At 38.0% G+C, this 27,463-nt stretch overlaps 2 protein-coding genes across 3 annotated transcripts in view; one reads left to right on the top strand and one right to left on the bottom strand.

Annotated features, from left to right (window-relative positions):
- The first annotated feature begins 1,028 nt into the window (after nt 1-1,028).
- On the top strand, nt 1,029-6,487 carry LOC100256691 (uncharacterized). The gene is made up of 11 exons (XM_059738452.1): nt 1,029-1,619; nt 1,742-1,812; nt 2,251-2,355; nt 2,446-2,562; nt 2,762-3,298; nt 3,385-3,752; nt 3,881-3,980; nt 4,185-4,244; nt 4,683-4,766; nt 4,869-4,985; nt 5,923-6,487. The coding sequence occupies exons 2-11, from the start codon at nt 1,753-1,755 to the stop codon at nt 6,223-6,225; spliced, it is 1,851 nt and encodes a 616-aa protein (XP_059594435.1). The 5' UTR covers nt 1,029-1,619; nt 1,742-1,752; the 3' UTR covers nt 6,226-6,487.
- Nucleotides 6,488-8,886: 2,399 nt separating this feature from the next.
- Nucleotides 8,887-27,463, bottom strand: part of LOC100263199 (uncharacterized) — a 49,477-nt gene continuing 30,900 nt past the window's right edge. The window contains exons 21-26 of one of the 2 annotated variants that reach the window (XM_059738451.1): nt 27,164-27,275; nt 26,923-27,077; nt 16,818-18,153; nt 16,632-16,787; nt 14,494-14,688; nt 8,887-9,660 (exon numbers count right to left, since the gene is read on the bottom strand). In XM_059738451.1, coding sequence (XP_059594434.1) covers nt 9,190-9,660; nt 14,494-14,688; nt 16,632-16,787; nt 16,818-18,153; nt 26,923-27,077; nt 27,164-27,275 — 2,425 coding nt within the window. In that variant the 3' untranslated portion in view covers nt 8,887-9,189. Of the gene's footprint in view, nt 9,661-14,493; nt 14,689-16,631; nt 18,154-26,922; nt 27,078-27,163; nt 27,276-27,463 lie in introns of both variants that reach the window. The other variant, XM_059738450.1, reaches the window with a different exon arrangement.

Below are 27,463 nucleotides of genomic sequence, written 5' to 3'. Positions count from 1 at the left end.
AATTCACATACCTTAACTCTCAGTCCTGAAATCTTAAGTTAGAAAAGAAAATGAAACAAAAATAAAACAGTGGCTGATAATATCCACACCCACATATCCTCTAAAATCACTGCATGAAAAATATGAGGCTATTTATTTATTTCCTAATACTATTTAAAAAAGTGAAATAAAACTTATTTTGTTGGCTCTGGTTGATGGTTGTCTCTATCCAGTCCAATGCCCCTTAAAAATGGCTAGTGTTCAAACTTCGAACTCTTGTCAGCTTTGGATCCTTTTTTGGGTATCTCAAAGAAGTCAGAGTCTGTTTTCCCTTGTCCAAGCCTTTCATACTGACAAATTTTTATCATCTATTTGTGTGAAGTGGATTAAAAAAATTCAAGTTCAAAGACTAGCGTTCAGTCCATCTAACACCTTGTTCCACTGACAGAGCTAATATAAAATCAATTTATAAAATATGTATTTTAACTCGTATGATAAGACTCGATGGTCCTATTTGCAATGGCTTTGAAAAAGTTGGAAAAATGGAAAACAAAGGGTGCAGGAAAAGAAGTGAGAGGTTAGTGACTGGTTACCAACTTACCATCATTGATTAGCATGTTGGTTTGCTTACTTGTCAAGACTCAAGACTACTGAGGTTAAAGTCCTCTGGACAATAAACTTTCCAAAGTAAATTTTGTATAATTAAAAGGCTGATCTGCTTATCAATATGTTTCAGATTCTTGCAGATAAAGGAATTATCATTTATTGTGGGTAATGCAGACTGCAGAGTTGCTAAGGATCACGTGGAGGCCTCTTCCATAAACACTCCCATTTTTTGTATTTTTGTTGAAGTTTTTGCTTTTTCAATGTATTATGAAGTATCTAATGTGGACAAATTTTGCTACGATATTTAGTACTGGTATGTGGGTATCTATGAAAATGATAAGCTATGATTGAGAGATAACCCAGCAGTGTGTGGTGGAGACTTGAGAACCACTTTCCAAATTTCAGTATTTGATGGAGAGGAAAAGAAAAGAAAGGAAAAGAAAAGAAAAGAAAGGAAAATAGCAATGTGGGTAGCGTATAGCGTGTGAATAAAGGCAAATGAAGTAGGAAGAAGCGCACGTTAGATAATGATGAGAGCATGTAGTCGGGCAGAAGGCTAAAGTGCACCTCCCACTTCCAGCCAATCACTTACGTCTCACTGGACACTGTCCTCAGTGCCAGATCACACTCGCATCCCCACTTCTTCCTCTCCCGGGAAAAGCTCTTTTGTGTACAACCATTGTGAATCTCTCTCACTCCAATCTTGAAAAAGAAAAAGAAAAAAACAAACTCTGTTTGAAGCTATCTCTCTCTTGTGCTCCCCCAAGCATGATGTTTGCAATATATTATTAGAGAAAAAACAGTTGTTCTTCACCATCTGTTACGCTTTCCTTGAGTGACGTTATAGCTCGAAACTTCGTCGTTTTGTGATTCTTTTCATCTTCTGGTGTGTGGGGTTGTTGTGTAGCTTCACCAACATCGAAAAGAAAAGATGCAGGCATTCGTGTCTCTGTGTAATATTGCATTCAAGTTTCCCGCTCTGTAAAGTTATGAAATGAACTCTCTCTCTCTCCCTCGCTCTCGCTCTCTAAAGGGTCTGTTCCTTTTTTACCTTTTCTTTTGCTGTTACTTCCTGGTTTTACGATCATTTTATATTTCGTTTTATTTAATCGATTTTTTGGGTATTAATTTTGTTGCTCTTTCTTTGGTTTTGCAGGAAACTAAGAGATGAATACCAGAGTCCGGACTGCTCTTCAGACCATGAAAACGCCTCTGGTTCATGAGAAAGTATGCTCTCTCTCATAATCTCATTTCGTACCAATTTCAAGATGGGTCTGTTTGTTTCTCCGGAAAATAAGGCCCTGGTGTTTCAGTTCCTAGAAATTCTGAAAAAGTTTGTGTTTGAAGCACCTCTTGTTGGGGTTTTCAAATTCACTAGAAAATCTAGTTTTTTTTATTTCATTTCTCCCTTCTGTTACATTGTTGTTTTATAGTATTGTGACTATTGTCTTTTGATAAAGAAAATATGCGACTTTATTTCCTTTTAATTATTCTTACTGATTGTGAAATCTCCTTCCGGACTGAAAAAGTATGTACTTTTGATCCAAATCTCTGGATTTCTTTATTTCTCTTAAGAAACGAATAGTTTCTTTTCTTCAGAGTCTAATTTTGTTGTAACCTTTTTCTTTTCATTATAATTTTTTTCTTCCTTCCAAATTTTCAAAGGAGAAGAAGATGGAGAATGAGGGAAGCAGATTAGTGGGTGCTAACAAAACTTCCATGAATCGCAGAAGGTCGAGCAGAGAAAGGAAAATGGCCTTACTACAAGATGTACTCAATTTTATCTCCATTTTGTGCTTTTCACTATTATTTTCTTTTGTTTTCGGTTGATCTGATACTATTTCGCATTCAATTTTTCAGGTAGACAAGCTAAAGAAGAAGCTTAGGCATGAAGAGAATGTTCACAGAGCATTGGAGAGGGCATTTACTAGACCTTTAGGAGCTCTTCCTCGTCTTCCTCCTTATCTGCCTCCATATGTTAGTATAATTCATGATTTACTTTTAACTTTTTAGCATAATAGAGAAGGGTCAATGGCATAGATGGGCTTTGATAGAGGAAAATAAGAGAAACCCAACACGAAAACATATCAATGTGATATTTAATTTGGAAAATTTGTACATTATCTTGAACTTTGATTTTGAGAATAATGGTGGAATGTGATTTGCTTTGTTATAGACATTAGAGCTTCTTGCTGAAGTTGCCGTATTGGAAGAGGAGGTTGTTCGGCTGGAAGAACAGGTTGTGAATTTCCGACAAGGTCTTTATCAGGAAGCTGTATACATATCCTGCAAGAGGCATGTAGAAAACTCGACCGATGTGATTGATCAATCCAGTGTTGGAAGTTCCAAACAGGAGCAATCAAAGTCTTTATCCCAAAATGAAATCAATTTAGAAACATCTGCCACCAGACCTCTGCCTTCTCTCACCAGAAGTACTTCAAGTAGAAAGCTATTATCAGCTGACTCTGTCTCTGATAGAGCAGGACATTGTTCCACCAGGACTGTGAATGGGACACAGGCTTTAAAGAAACGCAATTCATCTTCACCTCTTTTGGAGGAGGATCGGCAAGGAAAGGAGAACCAAACATGTATGAACTCGTCAAAGAATAAGCAATCTCCAGATAAGAAATCTCCCAGAGTTATAACCCCAGTTAAGAAATCTCCGATTAAGCACGAACCAGTAGAAAAGTTTCGGGATCCTCTGAAGCTGCAGGTATCTATTAGTAATAAGCAGTTATCAGTAAAAATAAGATTTGAGCATTTTTATAGTAAAATTAATTACCGCCATCAATTGTCCAGCTAGAGTGCAGATTAGTTGACCAGGAAAGAGCACAAGAAAGCTCTTGTGCTTCTTTAGATGAAAGGGTATCAGAAGCTGACAGCGGACCGAACAAAATCTCTGAGGACATTGTGAAGTGCTTGTCCAGCATTTTCTTAAGAATGAGCACATTGAGGGAAAAAGTGGTGGAATCAGATGCCACCCCCCCTCCATTAGCATTTGCTTCTAATGAAAGTAATGGAGAAGCAGAGTCTCTGGATCCTTATGGTATCTGTTTAGAATTTGGAGCAAGAAATGTTGGGCCCTACAAGCATCTCTGTGACATTCAAGCTGGTTCAGTTGATCTGAACAGAAAAACAAATGCACTGTTTCTGATCCACAGACTAAAGTAAGTTTTATGTTTCTTCCTATGATTTGATACTTCCAGTAATTTTTGGACTAAAGTAAGTTTTATGTTTTTTTGTCTGATTTAATACTTCCAATATTTGTATTTACCTTCCCATTCTAAATAATCAGGCTCCTACTGGGGAAGCTTGCCTGTGTCAACTTAGAGGGTCTTACCCATCAGCAGAAGCTCGCATTTTGGATAAACATATACAATTCCTGCATGATGAATGTAAGAGATCTCACTGTCATCCTCATGTTTAAAAATTTACAATGCAGAAAAGAAAAGACAATTGGCTCATAGTTTCGAGCATAAATAAATTTATCAAAATGAACTACTCACATGGATGTTGTATGGCTTACTGCAAGTTATTTACATTTAGACAATTTACCGTAGAAAAGCAAGGCAAGAGTACTGATTCTACCAGTGTTTCAGGCATTTCTGGAGCATGGAGTGCCTGAGAATCCTGAAATGGTTGTAGCTCTGATGCAGAAGGTAAGTCTGTCCTATTATTCTTGTTTGTTGTTATCCAGTATAACCTTGCAAACGCCTTTCTATTTTATTTTATTCTTCTCTTGTAGTGCATGTATTAATGTATATTAGGAATATGGACATATTAACAATATTCCACGACATTATATTTGCTTAAACTTGAATCTCATGTTTCTTGTATGGTCTAGTCTACAAAAGGCTCAGAAGTTAGAAGTTAGAACTGGTTTAAATACATGCTCTTGGAACTATCATTATTAGTAGCACAAATATCTAGGTGTGACTCCACCATAACCATGCTCTTCTTCATAAAATTCTAGCTTCTGAGTAATTACTTTGAAGATTCAGTTGACTTTCCAACAATACTTTATGGACATGATCTCCTGAATGGCAGTGGTAATGGTGTTGAAAAACAGTAACCGCTTTTCAATTCTGGTTCCTCAGGCAACAATAAATGTTGGAGGATGCTTGCTGAATGCAATTACAATTGAGCATTTCATCTTGAGACTGCCTTATCACTTGAAATATGTAAGTTAAAACCATCTCAAGTTTTATTAACTGGACTGCATCCTTGGCAAAATATGTATCTTAAATTGCATGGTGGATTTCCTTTTTCCGTCTTGTTACTAGACCTGCTCAAAAGCTGCAAAAGCTGATGAGATGAAGGCTCGCAGCACATTTGGATTGGAGTGGTCCGAACCTTTGGTTACCTTTGCACTCTCCTGCGGTAGCTGGTCTTCTCCTGCTGTAAGTTTTACCTAATATTAGATTTGGCTATCCAGTTATAGAGGACAATTCTTTTCGATTTGGTTGGGTGCCTGGCCCTGAAATCATCAAACCTGGTAACTGTAAGGAAATTAAAGTGCAATTACAGCATGAAACAAGAATTATGTGATTTAACAATGTGCCTATGTCCTCATAGGAGAGGGTTATTAAATTGACTATCACATATAATGAATTAGGGTTGCAAAAGTCCCAACTCTCATCTCTCATTACAGAAATCTCAAGGCTGCAATACAACTCTAATTGCACTGTGAGGGGGTACTTACATCCAACCCAATGATGAAAATACCTTAGTATGCCCAAGAAATTTCTCCTCGGGCCCACTGTCACTGACCACCATATGGGTTTTGGAAAAGATATCAGCCCTGAGCTACAAGGATGCCTCTTGGGCTCAGATACAAGACATTTATCATAATAGGTTGCTTTCCATTTCAAAATTTTGAATTGTGCAAATGCAATTGTTGGGGTTATGGTTGGATGGTGCAATGCATTGCACCCACCCTTGAGAGTTTTTTAGCATTCACAACTTTCAGCAGACTTTAGCAGCTGACCTCATGGCATCTTGTATGCACCATGGTCTAACAATCTTGAAAATTTGGTGTGGTGCATTATAAATCCCCACTTTGCTGATTGGGAATGAATTTGACCAGGAAGTACATTCTTGAGGAAAATGCCCTCCTATCTGATGAAAAATGGAGATGAATTATGAAATCTGTTATTGGCACAAGACATCTCTTTATTCACCAGAGATTCATTTTCAAATAGCTCTTTCTGATGATTTATTTTTGTAACCGACAATCGCTGTTGCATAATAATATTTCCAAAGCCACCTTAGCATTGTCTTTGAATTTAAATAAAGTTTATGCATAAACTTCTGCTAACATGGAATTGTCATATGAAGGTGAGGGTGTACACAGCATCTGAAGTGGAAATTGAGTTGGAAGTGGCAAAGAGAGACTATCTACATGCAGCAGTTGGTATCTCAGTAACAAACAAGTTAATTATCCCCAAACTGTTGGATTGGTATCTACTTGACTTTGCAAAGGACTTTGAATCATTTCTGGATTGGATCAGTCTGCAACTCCCGGATGACCTCCGGAATGAAGCAGTTAAGTGCCTCGAGAGAAGGGGAAGAGGGCCTCTTTCACAGTTGGTACAAGTGATGCCATATGATTTCAGTTTCAGGTACCTTTTACACCGGTGAAAGACTGTTTCTTATCTCATCCTTCAGTCAGTATAGTTCTTTGAGTTTTGAAATCAGGGTTTTGTATATGGATATAAAAGACATTATAAAAATATCTATATATATATATGATCTAGCCCATGTAAGGAACTGCTGGAGAGATACAATTTTCTCCCACAAATGGGTTTTAGTTGCTATTGGTTCATTCTATTTGGTTTTGGGGGGAGAGCACATGAAAGATGATGATGTCTTCTAGTTAATTCATTTTATATTTCTTGTTTCATTTTAGAATTTATTTCATAATTTTATTTGATTTAAACAAATATTGTTGGCAATGAAATTGTTGAGCATAATATGAATCTGAAATGATGCCTTCATCCAACTTTGTGGACTTTGAGATATAAAAGAGGAAATCTGCATTGAAATTCCGTAACCCATTTTAGTTTTAATTTTGGGTTTATTATTATTATTTTGCAAAGATTTTCTGTCATTAAAGAGAGAGAGAGAGAGAGAGAGAGAGAGAGAGAGAGGTATTAGTAACTTAAAATCCACCCATACAATCAGTTCTGGCTTGTAGGTTTTGATCCATTCCAGGTTGCACTGTGCAACTGATAAATAATATGCTGTATATATGAAGGGGCATAGACTAAACTCCTCTTCAAGGCTAGGATTCTTGGTTCAGACTTCAGACGTTCGCGTGACCAAACCTGCCCTTGGATCATAAGCTTCAGTGACAGCATATGAAACCAAACTACCCTTGCCTAGACCATGTCCCTTGTACAAAATCCTAGAAAAGGTATCTCCTTATAGAAGAGCATGCGGTGCCTCTTTGACATCGTCTTTCACCTTGAACTCCGGAATGGATATGGCTAACAGAAGAAAATGTAGATAATGATGCTGAAAACGAGGAAGAATGCGAGCGGAGATAGATAGCTGCTTTATCTTTGGCATGATTCAGCTTCCACCTGCAGAGAACTAGTGGTGGCACTGTGCCTACCATTTTTGTCTTATTCCAGCTCATTTTCTTTTCACCAACCAATCGATCTTGAAAGCCAAACCCCCCACTCCCTCTTACACATGCCGACGTGCATATATGCCCACGCCCATTCACACATGGAAGGCATTCTTCTTGATCCACTAACACTGAAGATTTTGGTAAAAGGAGTAGGTGAATAAAGACAATCGTAGAGATGCAAGCTGGTAGACACAATGAAGCAACCTTACGTGTGTACCACATGAAACACTGGATCTATCTTTGTCCCATGCTATCAAAGTTTAGACACAAGTGAATGGTCCAGCTCTTCTCTAAGGTTTGGGAACTGGAAAGACGTGCAAACTTGATGGTGCAGTCTACAGTAGTTTCCGGTGGTACTCTATTATTAACCTGACTCTTCAACAACAATGGCTTGTGATTAGGTCCAGTACTTGAGCTCCTTGTTTCGCACCGGGGTGGTCTTGCCATGTCAGATTGGGACCACCGATGACTGACCACCATCTGGGTGCATGGGGGTAACTAGGGCGTTTACTACTAAAGCTATCCACCAGCCTGGTTACGGCATGTCCTAAGATCCATCCCTGTATCCCAAAAGATACTGTCTCTTGAATAGCTTGTGATATTTCATTTCTTCATAAGTGATATCAAGATCATGGGCATGCATTGTCTCTCTCTCAAATGGCCTACCAAAGGCTAAGACACAGGAACAAAGTTCCAAATGTTCTCAAAGATGATTATTTACACAACCTGCCATGTTGCTCCTGCCATAAGTGTTACCTGGTCATTTGTGGATATTATATCATGTTAGAGAAATGGGAATTTAATTGGGCATCTTTTGGATTTCAGACGTGAGATGATAATTCATTTGAGCTTCTTTGGGGGTAAGCGAAAACTAGCGAACAGAAACTGGAACCACCCAAGAAATAAACATAAAGAAACTCTTATTTTACATCAGTTGTGTTATGGGAGCTTGTCTTGGTTCCTAGGTCGAATCTGACCTTTAAACTAGAGAGTGGATACTTGAATCCATTCTAAACATATTTGACACAACCATAAATATTTTCCCACTAGTTGTGAGTTGGCTTGGTAGTATAAAAACTATGAGAAAGTCGGCCATGTCTTAGTATTAAGAAAGCTAACCAGAGCCGTAAGAGGTCTTCAGATTTGATTTGCACCTCTGAGAGATTCCTGCTGTGACATCATTCAAGGTCGGTTTAGCTGGGTTTTGTGTAGTCCTTAAAAATGGTGTTCAATATTAAGAAAGAGCTTTCCGTCCATGAAAGGCTGCTCACCAACATCCTCCCCCTTAATTTTATGTTGAACAAGAAAAACCACTTTGGAGAACCATTCTGACATATGCAACCTTCCAAAATAAGATTACAATTGAAGATGGACATACTTGTTTGGAAACAGAGCTCTTTTATTTTATAATTAGAACTGCCATTCAGATCGCAGGTTCACTGGGTGCGTATTCTTCTCAGCAGGAGTTTGTTAATCTTGTTGCTCGTCATCAAAAGAGGCAAACCAAGTTCTTACCTGGTGTTTGCAATTCAAGTCATTTTCCAATCCTACGGTTAGCACTGGCATCCCTACCATTAATATTGCTGCAGTTACAATATAGACGGAGGAAGACGGTGATAACCAAACACAGATACTGAAATCAGGTGAAAAATAGTAACGACAAGAACTGCCAAGCCAAAACAATGAAGTATATTGCAAGAAAAAAAATGAGGTTCACAAAGAAATTTACAACACAAAAAAAAAAAAAAACAAAAAAAAGAGCCAAAAGCCTCGAATACAAAGTAATACGTATATACCTGTTTTCCCGCAAAACATAATCATTATAATATACACCTGGTAGCTGCTATTTTAACCCCTTGGAGAGATTTTCATTTTGGGGTAGGACCCGTGGAGAAGAGGGCCCCCTACGACAGGAGGGGCAAAATTCCCTGGTGGATTAGCGCAAGAGGAAAGTTGTCCCAATTTTGATGTTAGCCAAAAGGTGAAGGGACAGGTCCTGCAAGCGCATCTGATCTTTTAATGCTTCCCATACCACAGATAATACATCCTGGAGTTGTGAGAGCTGAGAATTTGGCTCCACATAGATCACAAACATCATATCCAATGGTGGACAAACGGCTTAGTGTGGCAGCACAGAACTGGGAAGGATCTTCCAAAGGATCAATGGATTTATTGGATAAACCTCTCTTATCACACATTTCAACCAGGCTTCTCAATTCATCTTGCTTATTTGGAGGTGCTTTGGAGAGGAGGAGAACAAGCATCTGCTTTGAGTATGCATAATTCTGCACCTCCATGTTTCTTTTAATGGCAGTTCGAATGCAGTTTATGCGATGTTTTGCCAGAAGAGGCAATGAACCCAGATGACGTGACAGTCTTGCCATCTCATCTTTTGCACTGATCGCACTAGGGCCTTGGACTTTCTGCAGCCGTCCAATTTCCTGCAATGAAACCAATTAGGAGAAGTTGAACAATGATACATTCAATGTATACACAATCAGGAGATGGTCAAGGCCAGGAAGATAGAACAGAACTTGGAAATAAAGTTGATTTCATTTAAAATCTTTGGTGAAAAGATTGAAATAAGCACACATCAATTATTATGGGGTGATTGCTGGTATAGCTGCAATTTGAGCAGAGTTGGGTTGAAGCCCAACCCTAACAAATAATGCAATCCAGCCTAGTGTTTGAGGTGCATAATCAAGCTTGGGTTAGGTTAGACTCGGTTGTTGACTAAATACACCTCAGGGTCAACTTTCAAGTTAAAAGAAAAGGACACAGGTTTAAATTACACAAGGAAAACAAATATAACAATGAACAATGATGAAACATTCAACATATAATCAGGGTTCATGCTTCTTGTTTTTAGTTTTTTTGTAAAATTTATTGGCATAAAAAGCAACTTAAAGATCCATCTGTAGATGAAGATGCAAACAGATCTCAAAGATCCAAACATACTCCTCTCTACTTCAATCTTCTTCATTTCTATAACTTTTCTTCTCTTTTCCACTACCCTTTTCTCTGACATCACTGCCTTTGAATTGCTTAGTCTCAACATCCTCTCAGAGTCATCTTGGAGTCATCACAAAATTGTCCCGAGACAACTAATTCACCTGCAATTCAACTGAGTTGTTTTCTGAGCCAACAAAATATTCAAACTCCATAACTATTTTGGTAATGGGCATGGCTAATCCTACAACTTGGTTGAGTTGTACCAGTCTTGGTGGTTTTAAAAGTCAATTTTATAGTCTTATTTCCCAAGAAAGTAAAGGAAATGACATTAGGGATTTTGGGCCTATTGATTTAGTGGGGAGCCTATATAAGCTGTTGGTGAAAATTTTAGTCGATAGGTTGAAGGTGGTTATTGTGAAGGTGGTCCCCAAGTTGCATCATCACTTTTTTGAGAATCGGCAGGTTTTGGATGCAGTTCTTGTTGTCAATGACGTCATTGAATTGAGAACCAAAATTGCAAGTACAAGAGTAGTGACCCAAATTGAAAAATAAGATAGCTGGAGAGCTTGTGAATTGAAAGCTTTTGCTTACAGTGAGGAACAGGACAAGTTTTAGGAGGAAATTGCTTGGTTGGCTAAGGTTCTGTATTTAAAGATGTGTTTGGTTTTGCATTTCTGTGATGTGTTTTTTCATGGTATTGGTAAAAAGAAATAGTGTTCTTTTTATTTTATTTTAAGAACTGGACGGTTTGAGATAGAGGATCCCTCTTCCAGATACTTGTTCCTTTTCATCATGGAGGTATAGAGCAGCATCATCGCTAGGATTCCAGAAAGGGGTTTTTTCAATGGTTTCAAGGTGGAGGGGTGTGAGGGTGAAGGAATATGGATCTTGCATGTTTTGTTTATTAATGATTTTCTGTTGTTTTATGAAACCCCTCTACTACCTAGCTGCCAAAGACTTGAACAGAGAGCTGTAATAGGAGACCTGTATTAGTGGTTTGCAAGTTAACTACCCCACAACTCAATAAATAAGTGAACTCCACTACACTTCAAACCTCTCCTATGGGAATTAATTTGTTTTTTCTCCCAATAAACTTTTAGACTTGAAGAAACTTCAAAACTATTCAAATAAGTATTGCTCCACACAAGGTTCGTGAAAAAGAAGGGTGCCATTAAAAAAAGGAAGGTGAGAAACCTCCAGCCCTTCCCCCACCATGAAACCTGAATTTTAACCATGTTCCAGAGCCCATCTTAACATATAACTAAAGTCCTCCATCATCAATACAAATAGATAGGGAAAACAGTGTTCCCTTGCCTTAAACCCCTTAAGCTTGATTCTTAACATACAAGGAACTTCATTCTTAACATACAAAATCGAATCCAGTCAATCCATTTGTTACCAAAGCCTATGCTTCCAGGCATTAATAAAAGGAAAATTCAACTAACATGGTCAATAGGCTTTCTCATCTAACTTGCAAACAACATAGAGTCTAGAACTTTTCAACCTTGAACAAGTGCCTTATTAGTAATAAGCACTATGTTCAAAATTTGCCTCTGAGGGTCCAAACAACACTTTCCCTCCTTACCACTCTTTTCAGCTTGTTTGCCAATACCTTTACTAGAAGCTTACACAAAACCCTCACTAGGTAATAAGTCTAAGGGACATTACCTCCTTTCTTTAGGACCAACACCAAGAAAGTAGCATTTAAGATCCTCTCAAAAGACTTATTGCGATGGAATTCCATGAAGAAATCCAACATCTCACTTTTCATAAAATTTATGAATAAATTGTTATGCTACCAAAAACTCTAATACCATTTGTACTAGTGGAAGTTGTGATAGCACCAAAGATGAAAATATCAGTAATCACGGATATAACGGTGATCACGAGTATATCGGTACTTGAATTTTACGGATATATCGACGGATATTTTAAAACAAAATATTGGTGGATCAAAAATTGATCAAAACTCATGAAATGTAAAAAAAAACTCTTAGAAATGAAATTAGAAGTATAGTAGACATTTTAAAGTTGTTTTATTGAAGAAATTGATATATGTATGATATGATTTGGGATATTAAATTTAATTATATCATATTGATTGATAAGAAATGTGAATTTTGTAAGTGTACTCATTATAAAACTAAATTATTATAAATATACTAATTATGTGATTCAAATATTTTACTATACTAAGTTAATTTACTGACATCTATTGAAAATAATTAATTGTAAAAATGCACTAATTTAAATTCAATGTTCTACTAATTTAAAAATGTACTAAGTTAATTTATTCTTAATAGACTATTATTACACTTGAATATCAAAATAAAATAAAATTATTAATTTTTTTTTTTGATAAATAAACATAAAGTATATTATCAAAAGGCAAACAACCACAAAGCATACAAGATGTATACAAGGAAGCCTAAACCTCAAAGAGCAAATAAATGTATTTATTAATTTAAAATAAAATTATTAATTTAAAACTAAATTATTGCAAATGTACCAATTATGTGATTTAAATGTATTTATTGATTTTTATTTAAAAATATTAGTACATTTTGACACAAAATATTTTTATTTAAAAATATGGGAGGTATTTTGACACAATATTTTTATTTAAAAATATTTTTACATTTAATTAGTATACAAAATAGATTATGAGAAAATTAAAATTAACTTATTTATAATAATTTAATTTTTCACCAATTTTTCACCGATATATCTCCGAAATTTCAATGATATTTTTCCATTTAAAGCCAATTTTTTACTTGTATCGTTGTTATATCTGTGATTACCGATATATCACCGTTATATCGCCGATATTCACCAATATTTACTGATATTTCTGTCAGTCGATATATCTTACTATATATTGTTTCCACCTTCTCCGATACATGATATATCGACAATATATAGCCTATATATCCCGATATTTTCATCTATGGATACCACTTCTTATGTTGAAAAAAAAAAGCTCTAATACCACCTATTGTACCAATGAAAGCTTCAATTCTAATATATTAATGCAATAACACAAAGATAAAATTAATACACATAAAAGTACATGAGTTTTTTTAACATGATTCAACCAATCATGTCAACATTCACGGATGAGAGAGAATCATTCTATAATACCATAGAAAATATTATAGAGGACACATAGAAACAAATACAACTATTGAGCCCTAAAAATATCCTACATTTCCCTACTCTTTGAATTATGAGACCTCACTCTACCAAGTGTTTCCCACTCTTCCTCATATCTCTCTACTTACTCAGTATAGACTTTACATGTCCATCTCTATCTCATAGTTTTTTCGTCATGACTTAGAATATTGCTCTAACAACTTTCCTTATTTTATAAGGAAACTAATTTTACAAATCAATACTAAATTACTAATATATAAAATGCTCTATGATATATATATATATGTGTGTGTGTGTGTGTGTGTGTGTGTGTGTGCGCGCGCCAAAGGAATATATACCAATTACGAATTTGAGACTCTTTTCAATTTTCAATAACCTCAATCTTGGTTGACATTTCATCAAATCAATCTTCCACCTCTATGTGATATGTCTTCATGATGCACACAACTCCTTTGACATATCACAATCATGGTAGTTGTCTAATGTACTTCTCTTGAACACTTATTTTAATCACATCTTTCATGCCATGTCTTTCTTGTGTGCCACTCCTAATACTTCAACCAAGCCTAATGCTTACCTTTGATTTGGAAATGTTCAAGGCAATCCAAAATCTGCATCTAACAAATCAAGTTGGGACCTTTTGTACCTAATCCCAACCCTGCATCTAAAAATGCTTGCCCAAACTCATCCACCAGTCATGTTGGAATTAAGTTTGGTTCAATTAAACCACCTTGTGACCAGTATAACAGCACACTCCACCAACATAGATACTATTCTCCTAAATTCCTAAGACTTGACTCCAATATGAAGCTACTTTGCTCAAGATTGATGTTTACTGAGCATAGTAAACACGGATAAAAAGTGCAAGTGAAAAGAATAATCTACCAACATCAGACAGCAACTTAAAGCCACAGAATTTCAAACTCCAGAAAAAAAAAAAAAGGGAAATTAGATGGTTCAACTCATCCAGTCTAAACTCCCACAGGGTCAGTTACCCTAGTTTTTTTTTCTTTTGATAGACAGTTACCCTAGGTTTTCATGCATAGGTGCCACATCCATAGAAGAAAAGCTGTCCTAACAGAAACAACAGGTGTGTTTGATATTTGTGCACACCCTTGGGCTCAAGAAATGAGCTTGCACTCATTAAGTTGTTTGGAGTTTGGATTTACCTGAAGAAGAGTTACGGCAATCTTATATTGAGCAGAGATGGTGGCCTGAGCTTTAATGTCTGCTCCACGAGATTGATCCTTGGCCAGTGCCAGAAAAGCTTCATCAAAACAGGATAATGCATCAGAAAGTTGGTTCTGCTCAAGGTGAGCAATTCCGGTCTTAAAACAGACTGATGCAGCAGCTCCACGTGGAACCTGTTATAAGGAAACCAGTAAGGGAGGAGAATGAAGGAACCTAGATCAGAAAAAAAAGGCCCAACAAACATAGCACATGCAGAACAGCCAATAGGCACATGGAATTTTGGCAGACAAAAATCAGATTGCTGATTTCAGATGAGCTACGTCTTCATGAGGGCTCCTCAGTGGAGAACAATATCAAACTGGAACTCAGTGATGTTTAAGTTACAGTTACTTTCAACATAACAATAACAAAACAACTACAAGTTCTCATGAAACTAGGTGAAATTAATGTGTCCCATATTACCTGAAAAGAAAAATACGCTTTATTGAAACATCGAAAATGAATGGAACATAACATTCAGTTTGTATCTCCCAAGTAGAAAACAAGAAAACTTATCTGCTTTACTTATAAATCTTTTCTAATGGCTCTTTCACTCTCTCACTAATTTTCAATTCATGTTATTGGAAAAAAATGGAAAGGCAGAAAAAACAGAAAGTCAACCTAGGAAAAATATATCACTTTTCTTAAAACAGTTTATTGGTTGATATATGATCGTTTATTCTAGTTAATGAATACAAGAATGGATTTCAACACCCTTGGGTGTTGTTGATTTTACCATACTTCAATTTTTTTCCTTTTTAAAGCAAAGAAAGGGTCTAGTATATTACTAAGAAAACTAAGGAGGGCAAAACGTGTATATGGGATGCATCAGTTGCGGAGCCAGAAAATAGGTCAAGGGGGGCAAAATAACATCAAAGTACTTGCATATTCTAGTGGTAGGCAGTTAGGTTTCTCAGAATTTAAGGTCAAGAGATCAAATCCCATTAACCCCTAACATTTTTATCAAAATTTCAGGGGATCATTTGCCCCTCCTGGGCACTGCCTGGCTCCACCCCTGGGATGCATGCAAGAAACACCTGAGAAAACATAAGAAAACAAAAAGAAAAGAGAAATGGACTGCATGAACTACAATATTCCTCTAACCATGAGAATCCAAACTGTTTAAAAATTCCAGAGAAGCATTTCTTCCTCCAACAGCCTTGACCCACACATACAGAAACTGGAGAACAATATTTTTAAGCTTTGACTTCATAACTTCCACATCTTAAAAGAAGAGTAACTGTACCCTACCTAGAATTATGAAACAAATATGTACAACTTTTAACATCTTTTACTATGTAACAAAAAAATAAAAAAAATAAAAAAGGTTCAAAGACAGTAAAGAATGGTAACCTTTCACATATACCCTTATTTTTTTCTTATGCTTATGAAGTTTCAGACTATGAGGATAAAATCAAGAATTTCTTAAAAGAAACAGAACCATGTATCTAGTGACTCCCATTTTAAACTTAGAAAAATAAAATAATTAAAATTTAAAATCTCACATGTTCATCCATGTGTCATCTATGACAAAAATTAGTGAATGTGTAATAATAATCTTCACCAAAAAAAATATATATTATTATCATAACATAATAATAACAACAAGAACAATAACAATAACAACAAGAACGACAACAATAACAACAACAACAACAACAATAACAACAACAACAACAATAATAAATTGAAAGTGTATGGTTTATCTAAACCACTGATCTTGTGTAATAGAGCCATATGAAAATGATCATCACACAACACAGTTCTGGGTATCTTAATTTTTGAAATCTGGGTTGTTTCTAACTTCTAAATTTCACTAACCGAAATTTCACTAATAATAATAACAATTAAGATACTAGAGCCATATGAAATGATCATCACATAACATAGTTCTGGGTGTCTTAATTTTTGAAACCTGGGTTGTTTCTATCTTCTAAATTTCACTAACTGAAAAATTATGACAGGTCAAAAAGAGGAATATGAAAAAAAAAAAAAAAAAAAAAGGGAAAAGAAACAGCTTTTGAAAAAAAAAAAGCTATTAGACAAAAAACAGAAAAAAAGAAGGAAAGATACTCACTTGTCCGGAACGTACAGATGCTGGTGGAGAAACAGGACGTGCAGGAGGATTGCCTGAATTTGTAGAACCTGGAACTCCAAGTGCACTGAGATCAAGAGGCTGTGTGGAGATTGGCATCTGAGAAGCCTGACTTGCAGACTGTGGTAGGACAGCAGCCTGACCCATGGATTGTGGCATGCCAGCAGCCTGACCCATGGATTGAGCTGGGACAGTAGCCTGACCCATGGGTTGTGGCAGGCCAGCAGCCTGACCCATGGCTTGTGGTGGGACACCACCATCTGGCAGTCCAATGGATTCCAGAGGAATAACAGGTGGTTGAGTGGCTTGTAGTGGGACACCACCATCAGGAAGACCAACATCAGCTACATGTGCATTAACCTGGTTAGGTGTAACCTTGTTGCCTTCAATCCCCTGATATTGTGCAAGATAACTCCCAGGAGGACGCAGTGAAGCTGCAACCTGAAGAGATGGAATTGTATTATGGAAGAAGTCCTCTGGGATGGGTCCAGACACAACTCCCATACTTGTAAGCATGGAACCTGGTTGTGACAATGGTGCAGGTTGCATTAGTGTTTCAGTGCCAAAAGGATCAACAGGGGCAGATGATGTTGGAGCTGTCAGAGTTCCAGTGGTTGGAGGAGTAGGCTGGGACAAAATCATGCCAATATCCTGGGGTCCACCAGGTAATGACTTGGTTCTACTCATGGGTGGTCCGAAACCTTCACCAAGTTTAAACTGCTTTGTGGCTTCTTTGATTTTATTAACATCTAAAGCAGCAGAAGTAACTGGCTTATCACGTATTCTAATTTGTAACTTTTTAGGTTTTGATACTCCCTCCTCATCACTGCTGCTACCATCAGCAGAAGCACCATATAACGATTTCTTGAATTCTTCTGCGGCCTTTGCCTGTTCATCAGCAGAAGTGGAACCAGAAACTTGTTGGGTAAGGGTTTCCAGACCCATCAGGGAATCGCCAGCTTGCACTTCCTTTGACTTATTAGACATAGATTTTGCTAGAGATGTGTGAAGTCCATTTTCCTTGATGTTACCACCTGCAGGTGTAAAAGGTTTGACCAAGCTATCTTCCCTTACTTCTACAATGTTGCCTCTTCCTTTAATTGACCCCAGGTAGACACCAATATGGTCTGCAATAATGGACGGGATGGAACCATCATCTGTTTTCATGTATGGCATCACCTCTGCAGCCAGCTCCCACTGAGGTATAGCTTTCATGTTGGTGGGAGTTTTGATTTCCCAGTTCCCACCCCCCCATTCAGGTCCTTTGGGAATCACACTTTCAGCAGCAAAGTTCGCAAAAATGCCTTGGGTCCATCCAGTGGATCGGACTCGTAGAATCCTTTCACAGTATCGCCTCAATTCTGAATCAGTGCCCTCTTCTTCCAGTTTCTGTGCAAGACGCCGCATGGCACTGGGGTTGAGATGGCATATAAATAGGTCAAGCATGCTTTCAATGTCTGCTATGACTTCAAAAGTTTCTTTCGCACTGTCAAACTGGCCATACCTGTTATTAATTCAAACAGACAGTGATAAGCATACAAGAGAATCATCAGCCATTGGTCATAAGAACCAAACATCCTGGATTTTAGATGCACAGTATCAGTAGTAAACTTACATTCAGCAATGATCTAATACTATCTATTTAATCCAGAACATATCTTTGTCTGACTCCTGTAAAATTACCAATAACAACCTTGATTCCCTTGCAACTTATTAAATAACTAGGATGGATTAGGTTCAGTGCATCTAAACTTTGTAATTGACAATCATAATTCTGTTAAGCAAATTCCTAGAATGCAATTGATATGAGATTTCAATTTTAGTGATTGGTTAAAGTTGAAAATTTGAAATCCCCATCATTTCTTTTTCTATTATGGCATGTGGGTATCCTGGGAATTAATGTTTATATAGCAACCCAAATAACATTTATAAAAATTGGACCTAGTTATAAATAAAGAAAGAAATAAAAATGTGTTGCTCATCTTTTATTTATTTATTTTTATTATTATTGTTGAATATAATGAATTTATAGTGTACAATGTTTCCTTTTTAATATAGGTCACATGTATGGTAGTTAGGACTCCTAGCCTTGTATATATATATTTTCTTAATTGTAAGTAGACACAATGAATGAGAATCAAGGTTTTTCTTCTCTCTCTCTCTCTTAACATGGTATCAGAGCCAAGGGAGAAAACCTAATTTTTTCCAATTTCCCCATGTTATCAATTCCGGGAAACCTTCCTGTGACCGTGTTTCATTCCGGTCACCTTCCCCAGACCCCAAAGCTTTCCGGTCGGTCGAATCGTCGTCAGAAAACATTCACCGCCGGCGACTTTTCCGGCGAACTTTTCCGATGACGTCTTTTTCCCACACCGCAAGGAGCGCCTGGAGGAAATCTCCAATTTTTCCCAAAGCACCGAAGCCAGAAAACCACCCACGCGCCGGCCACGCGCGTTTTTCCGGCCGGCGACTGCATCTCACGCGCCGACGAGTGAGCCACTTTCCGACGACGCGCTTCCTCCTCCAGCCTCGCCTGACGCCGACTAGCCACCCTTCATACTTGTTTCTGCCATCCGAGCCCTGCACGTGCCTCTTTTGGGGTTCTTTTGCCTCCGCCGGCTCTCCGAACAGTTTTTCCGGCGTCCTTCGGCTATTTTTTCTCAACCCCAATCCTTGCACGTGCCTTGGGAAGTGTTCTTCTACCTTTCCGGTGGTGCCACAGCTGTTTTTCTTTTCCATTTGGTCTCTCACACGGGCGATTCTTCGGTTTTTCCTTTTTCAGCCGCATTTGAAGCCGTATTAGGGCTCTCTTCGATCCAAATATACTTCATTCTCCAGATAAGTGGATATGACTACTAAAACTTCCATTTTTTCCTCTGTCATATCTGGATCTCCTATGATTACTTCGGAGAAATTGGTTGGCAGTGAAAATTATCTTTCTTGGTCTGCCTCTGTTGAACTTTGGTTTATGGGACAAGGATATGAGGATAGCTTGGTTACACAGGAGGCAGATATCCCTGAGGTTGAGCGCGTACAGTGGAGAAAGATAGATGCCCAGTTATGTAGTGTATTATGGCAATCCGTTGATCCCAAGATCCTTCTTCATCTTCGGGCCTACAAAACTTGTTTTAAATGTTGGACTCAGGCCAAAGGATTATACACAAATGATATCCAGCGTCTTTATAAGGTGGCTTTTGCTATTGTCCATATCAGCCAACAAGACTTGGATCTATCTACGTATATTGACCAGATTGCCTCTCTTAAGGAGGAGTTCTTGACTGTGATGCCTCTTACTCTTGATGTTGGGGCTCAACAAACACAACTTGATAAGTTCTTCATGGTCCTTACTCTTATTGGCCTCCGTCCGGATCTTGAGCCTGTCTGCGATCAAATTCTTGGTAGTTCATCAGTTCCGTCCTTGGATGATGTGTTTGCTCGCCTCCTTCGTATCTCGTCCACTCAAACTTTGCCATCTGATAGCATTTCAAATTCTTCTGTGTTAGTTTCTCACACTACCTCTTGAGGAGGACGCAGTGGTAACCGAGGTAGAGGCCAACGTCCTCATTGCACTTATTGCAATAAACTTGGCCATACTCGCGATTGTTGCTATCAGTTACATGGACGGCCTTCTCGCACTGCCCATGTGGCCCAGTCCTCTGATTCTCCGCTGCCTCAGCCTCCGAGCTCCTCCGCATCTCAAGCATCTCAGGCATCTCAGGCTTCTGTTGCCTCTGTTGCCCAGCCTGGTAATGCTTCTGCCTGCCTTACCCACACATCTTCTCTTGGACCCTGGATTCTAGATTCTGGAGCTTCTGATCACCTATCTGGTAATAAGGATCTTTTCTCCTCTATTACTACTACCTCTGATTTACCTACTGTTACCTTAACTAATGGTTCTCAAACTGTAGCTAAAGGTATTGGTTTGACCCTTCCTCTGCCTTCTCTACCTCTCACTTCTGTCCTTTATACTCCTGAATGTCCTTTTAATCTTATTTCCATCAGCAAATCACTCGTACTCTTAATTGCTCTATTACCTTTTCTGATAAATTTGTGACCTTGCAGGACCGGAGTACGGGGAAGACGATTGGCATAGGACGTGAGTCTCAAGGCCTCTATCACCTCACCTCGGATTCATCTCCTACAGTTTGCATTTCCACTGATGCTCCTCTCCTCATTCGCAGTCGTTTGGGCCACCCTAATCTCTCCAAGTTCCAGAAGATGGTCCCTCGTTTTTCCACTTTGTCGTCGCTTTCGTGTGAGTCATTTCAGCTTGGGAAACATACTCGTGTCTCGTTCCCAAAGCGTTTGAATAATCAGGCAAAGTCTCATTTTGAGCTTGTCTACACTGATGTTTGGGGTCCTTGTCGGACTACGTCTACTTTAGGATTTCAGTATTTTGTCACTTTCATTGATGACTATTCTCGATGTACTTGGTTATTTTTAATGAAAAATCGAGCTGAGTTATTCTTTATTTTCCAGAAATTTTATGCTGAAATCCAGACCCAGTTCAATATTTCTATTCGTGTGTTATGCAGTGATAATGCCAGGGAATATTTTTCAGCTCCATTTACTTCATTTATGTCTCATAATGGGATTCTTCATCAGTCTTCTTGTGCTCATACTCCTCAACAAAATGGGGTAGCTGAACGCAAGAATCGACATCTTGTTGAGACAGCTCGTACTATCCTCCTCCATAGTAATGTTCCTTTTCGTTTTTGGGGGGACGCTGTTCTTACCGCTTGTTATTTAATTAATCGTATGCCCTCCTCTGTTTTACATGATCAGATTCTTCATTTCCTTCTCTTCCCTGACCAACCACTTTATTTCCTTCCTCCTCGTGTCTTTGGTTGTACTTGTTTTGTTCATATTCTCACTCCTGGACAGGACAAGCTTTCCGCCAAAGCCATGAAGTGCCTTTTCTTGGGATATTCCAGACTTCAGAAGGGTTATCGCTGTTATTCCCTTGAGACTCATCGATACTTTATCTCCGCTGATGTCACTTTCTTTGAGGACTTACCATTCTTTTCCACCACTTCTGAGTCTCTTCTTGTTTCTGAAGTCTTGCCCTTTCCCATTGTCTCCCCATCTGATGTTGTGCCTCCTCGACCACTTCAGGTTTATCATCGTCGCCCTCGTGTTGCTGCTCCTCTCCCTTTTGCTGAGGCACCTGCTGACTCACTTCTTATTCCTTCGGCTTCTCCTGCCCCGGCTCTGCCTTCTCCTGATGATTTACCCATTGCTATTCGGAAAGGTACTCGCTCTACTCGTAATCCTCATCCTATTTACAATTTTTTGAGTTATCATCGATTATCTTCACCCTATTTTGCTTTTGTTTATGCTATATCCTCTGTTTCTCTTCCAAAGAACACCCATGAAGCTCTTTCCCATCCAGGCTGGCGACATGCAATAGTGGATGAAATGGATGCTCTGCACTCTAATGGCACTTGGGATCTTGTTGTTTTGCCCTCTGGTAAATCTACAGTTGGCTGTCGTTGGGTCTATGCAATTAAGGTTGGTCCTGATGGTCATGTTGATCGCCTTAAGGCCCGCTTAGTTGTTAAAGGCTATACTCAGGTTTATGGTTCTGATTATGGTGACACATTCTCCCCGGTTGCCAAGATTGCTTCTGTCCGCTTGCTTTTCTCCATGGCTGCTATGTGTTCTTGGCCTCTTTATCAGTTGGATATTAAAAATGCCTTCCTTCATGGTGATCTTGCTGAGGAAGTTTATATGGAGCAACCTCCTGGTTTTGTTGCTTAGGGGGAGTTTGGTTTAGTGTGCAGGTTACGTCGTTCTCTATATGGCTTGAAACAATTTCCTCGAGCATGGTTTGGCCGTTTTAGTTCTGTTGTTCAAGAATTTGGCATGCTTCGCAGTACAACAGACCATTCAGTTTTCTATCATCATAACTCCTTGGGGCAGTGTATTTATCTGGTTGTTTATGTGGACGACATCGTCATTACAGGTAGTGATTAGGATGGTATTTAGAAACTAAAGCAACATCTTTTTACCCACTTTCAGACCAAAGACTTGGGGAAACTCAAGTATTTCTTGGGAATTGAGATAGCTCAATCTAGTTCCGGTGTGGTCCTTTCCCAAAGTAAGTATGCTTTAGACATCCTGGAAGAAATTGGTATGTTAGACTGTAAACCGATAGACACACCTATGGATCCGAATGTCAAACTTGTACCAGGACAGGGGGAACCTTTAGGAGACCTTGGGAGATATCGACGGCTCGTAGGTAAATTGAACTATCTCACCATTACTCGTCCAGACATTTCTTTTCCTATGAGTATTGTTAGTCAATTCCTACAGTCACCATGTGATAGCCCATTGGGATGCCGTAATCCGCATTCTTCGATATATCAAAAGTACACCAGGCCAAGGTGTGTTGTACAAGAACAGAGGTCATACTCAGGTTGTTGGTTACACAGATGCAGATTGGGCTGGCTCACCCACAGATAGACGTTCCACTTCAGGGTACTGTGTTTTTATTGGAGGTAATCTAATATCTTGGAAGAGTAAGAAACAAGATGTAGTGGCCAGATCTAGTACTGAAGCTAAGTATCGAGCTATGGCTTTGACAACATGTGAACTCATATGGTTGAGACATTTTCTTCGAGAGTTGAGATTTGGAAAGGATGAACAAATGAAACTCATCTGTGATAACCAGGTTGCATTACATATTGCATCAAATCCAGTCTTTCATGAAAAGACCAAACATATTGAAGTTGACCGTCACTTCATTAGAGAGAAGATCGCATCAGGATGTGTTGCTACAAGTTTTGTTAAGTCAAATGATCAACTAGCAGACATCTTCACTAAATCTCTCAGAGGTCCTAGGATTAAATACATTTGTAACAAGCTTGGTGCATATGACGTATATGCTCCAGCTTGAGGGGGAGTGTTGAATATAATGAATTTATAGTGTACAATGTTTCCTTTTTAATATAGGTCACATGTATGGTAGTTAGGACTCCTAGCCTTGTATATATATATTTTCTTAATTGTAAGTAGACACAATGAATGAGAATCAAAGTTTTTCTTCTCTCTCTCTCTCTTAACAATTATTATTCTTCTCTAGGAATGAGAATTGAAAGAAAACCAAGCATTCATAGTAATGAGATTTTCCTAATGGGACCTCATGTCCAACTAAGTCATGTTCACTCAACATGGTAATAATATACTTGGATATAAGATATCTATTCCCTATTAAACTACCGTGAACAAAAGGCATCCTTAAGGTACAATTGTAAAAGTCTCCTAACAAATTATTCTTTCTTTTTCAAGGTTAGTGCTGTCACAACAGTTCATGCACATAATAGATACTCCTTTCTAGTAAACATTAATCCTTCTTGAAATTCAAGATCCATCATTGCTAGAAAACAAATATGTCATAGTAGGCTTGGACAAACATAACTACATAATAACTAACATCTAGAATTCGTTGGAACTTTGTGAAAATTGAGGTGATGGTTTTTTTTTTTTTTTTTTTTTTTTGTGCAAAGATCTATGAACTAGGGTCTTTCGAAAGAAGTTTAAATGTCACTTTTATGGTGTTAGTCCCAAAAAGGGGATGTAGAGGATTTAAAGATTTCAAATTGGTCAATTTGCTTTGGGAAAGAGAGAGAGAGAGAGAGAGAGAGAGAGAGAGAGAGAGAGAGAGAGAAAGAGAGAGAGAGAGGGAGGGAGGGGGACTAAACAAAGTGGTGGGAAAAATTGTTTCAACCTTTTAGCATACGTTTGTAGAAGGTAGGCAAATTTTAGATCCAATCCCCATAATAATTGAAGCCATTAAATCAAGGCTTAAAAGCATCAAGAGTGGGGTGATATGTAAACTAGATATCAAGAAGGTGTATGATCATGTCAAATGGGCTTAAAACATGAGGTTTGGTTCTAAGTGGATAAGATTGATTAAGTGGTATATCTCTATAATTTGCTTCTCCATACTGATTAATGGGACCCAAAAAGAATGTTTCTAGAGTTCTAAAAGCTTGAGACAGGGTGACCCGATACCCTTATCTCTTCGTTATAGCCATGGAGGCATTCTCCTATATCCCAAATCGGGAAAAGGAAGGAGGCTTTATCGTGAGGTTTTCAATTAGAAGAAGAGGTGGGGAGTTTATAGAGGTGTTAGACCTATTATTTGTTGATGATACGCTTATTCTATGTGATACTGACAAGAAGCATATGGAGTACTTGAATTGGACATTGATGTGGTTTGAGGTAATCTCAAGTTAAAAACAAATTTAGAGAAAACTTAGTTGAAACCACTTAGAGGGTTGCTAATGTAGAGGACCTAGCTAGAGTTCTAAGATGTAGAGTGGGGACCCTCCTCACCAATTATCTAGGCCTTCCATTGGGAGCTCTGTTTAGATCTTCATGAGTTTGGGATGTGGTGGAGAGATTTTAGAAGCAACTCACTATGTGGAAGAGATAGTACCTATCAAAAGGAGGAAGACTAATTTTGATAAAAAAAACACCCTATCTAGCTTACCAATTTACTACATGACATTATTTTTCATACCAAGAGAAGTAAGTTCAAGGCTAGAACAGATCTAAAAGGATTTCCTTTAAGGTGAAGGGCTCTTGAGAGAAAGCCACATCTAGAGAAATTGGTTAAAAATTTGAATGGATAAGAGGAGTGAGGGCTTTGAGTATTAGAAGTTTGTTCATTCTTCACAAGGCACTTCCTGGTAAATGGTGTTGGAGATCCACAATTGACAATGAACCCTTTGGAAGCGGCTATTACAAGGAAGTATGGGTAGGAAGAGGGGGAATTGTGCTCTAGTAGAGTGAGGGAAGGGTAAGGGGTGAGTGCGTAGAAGGCAATTAGGAGTGGATGAGAGATTTTTAATAGTAGAGTTGGATTTAGGGTGGGTAACAGTTGAAGAGTGAAATTTTGGAAGTATATACGGTGTGGTGATGTACCTTGGAAGATGCCTTTGTTGCATTGTACTCAATAGCCACTACCAAAGATGCATAGGTAGCCAAGGTGTGGGATTAAGAAAGGAAAAGAAGTTATTGGAACCCTACATTAATAAGACAGATTCATGATTGGGAGCAAGACAAGGTGGAAGCCTTTTTTAGGAGATTGTAAGCGCAAAAAATTAGTATAGATATAAAGAATAAAAGGGTTTTAACGAATTTGAAGTGTGACAAATTTACAGTTAAAACTCTATATTCCTCTTTATCAAATGGAAAAATGGAGGCACTCCTGTTTTGCATTGCTTGGATCCATGGGTTTTGGTGAGGGCTAATTGTTTTACTTGGAAAGCTATATGAGGAAGAATATTGACATTGGATTAGCTCAGAATGAAGGGTTGAAGAATGTCAAACAGATACTATCTAGGCAAAGGAGAAGAAGAAACTAATCATATTTGCCTTCATTGCTCAAAAGAAGTCATGTTGTGGAGTACAATGGGTAATGTTCTTCAAAGTCAAAGATGTCCTTCTAAACTAGTATGGATTTGTTGTTGGGAAGAAAGCTTGTAGAGCAGTTCCTTTGTAGTTGTTTTGGACTATATGGAAAGAGAGAAATATGAGAAAGTTTGAAAATACTGAAAAAAAATGGATCAAGTAATCAAACAATCATTTATGTACAATTTTTTGGAGTGGGTTGAATGGTACATAGGAAATTGCTCATTGTCCATGTTATACTTTATTATCAATGATAAGACTTCATTGATTACTTGAGCTCTTAGTAAGGTGAGGGAGTTGTTTTTTGTGTACCCCTCTATCGTGTTTGGCCTTTTAGCACGTTTGTATATATCATGTATGCTTTTGTGAGCCCTTTAGTTAGGTGCTTACTATATAATTGATCTTTGCCTATCAAAGAGAGAGAGAGAGAGAGAGAGAGGAAAACTTGCATCCAGAATTTGATGATACAGGCTCAAGACAGCAATCATGAAAAGTAAATTTTCAAACCATCTAGACAAATCTTTATGTGCTTAACTTTTATAACCATAATCTTCGCAACTTTTCTCTTGAATTTATTGCAATATATGAAATGAAAAGAGAATGAAACACACACACACATAGGCCTCATTGAATGTTGCTAAACTAAGATTTCAAACAACAGTCCATGATGGATTGTCAAAAAATTCAAGCATGGAATAGTTACTTCTAGACATGGCCAGGGTTAATATTGAACTAAAAAAAATTTACATGATAGGGGGACAAGTGGCAACGAAGAGAGCATACTGGAAACATCTGCAGCATCAGGATTACATCAACTTGTAAATTCAAAGAAAATTTTGCCTGATCTACATACCTGATACAGGCATAACCCAGCTGGCGAAACCGGTGGAACAAATGAGAGGTTGGAGGACATTGTGGATAATCCCTAGATCGTAGGAATTCATCCTTCAAAACAGACAAAGCAGTAGAAAAACGGAGAGCTTTGATTGCGTAGCTACCCCGCAATACCTGATTTTATTCACAACAAATTCAGAAACTAAAAAAAAAAATTCATAAAACATGGAAAAAAACTTAACACACAAACCATAGCCCACCTGAGTGAACTGTGGACTTGCTTGGGATAATGACACAGCTAGATCTCCACAAACAGGAGGGCCTCTACCAAGAATATCAAGAGACCTCGGAGTAATACGCAAGCTATCAAACCTTCATTTGGATAAGCCTTACAAGTCAGTTGTCACTACTTTCATGCATGGAACCATTTTAATATGGCAAAATGGAAAGAAAGAACACCAAAATCCTATATCTTATAGAGCATCCAGAGGTGAAATGTTCATAAAATGAAGTTCTGCATGCCACAAAAAACCAAACCTATATAGGCAGAAAGAAGACCA

The sequence above is a fragment of the Vitis vinifera genome, chromosome 7, assembly GCF_030704535.1.
Source record: "Vitis vinifera cultivar Pinot Noir 40024 chromosome 7, ASM3070453v1".
NCBI classification, from domain to species: Eukaryota; Viridiplantae; Streptophyta; class Magnoliopsida; order Vitales; family Vitaceae; genus Vitis; species Vitis vinifera.
Note: the sequence above shows the minus strand (reverse complement) of the source record. Positions and strands in the feature narration are given on the sequence as shown.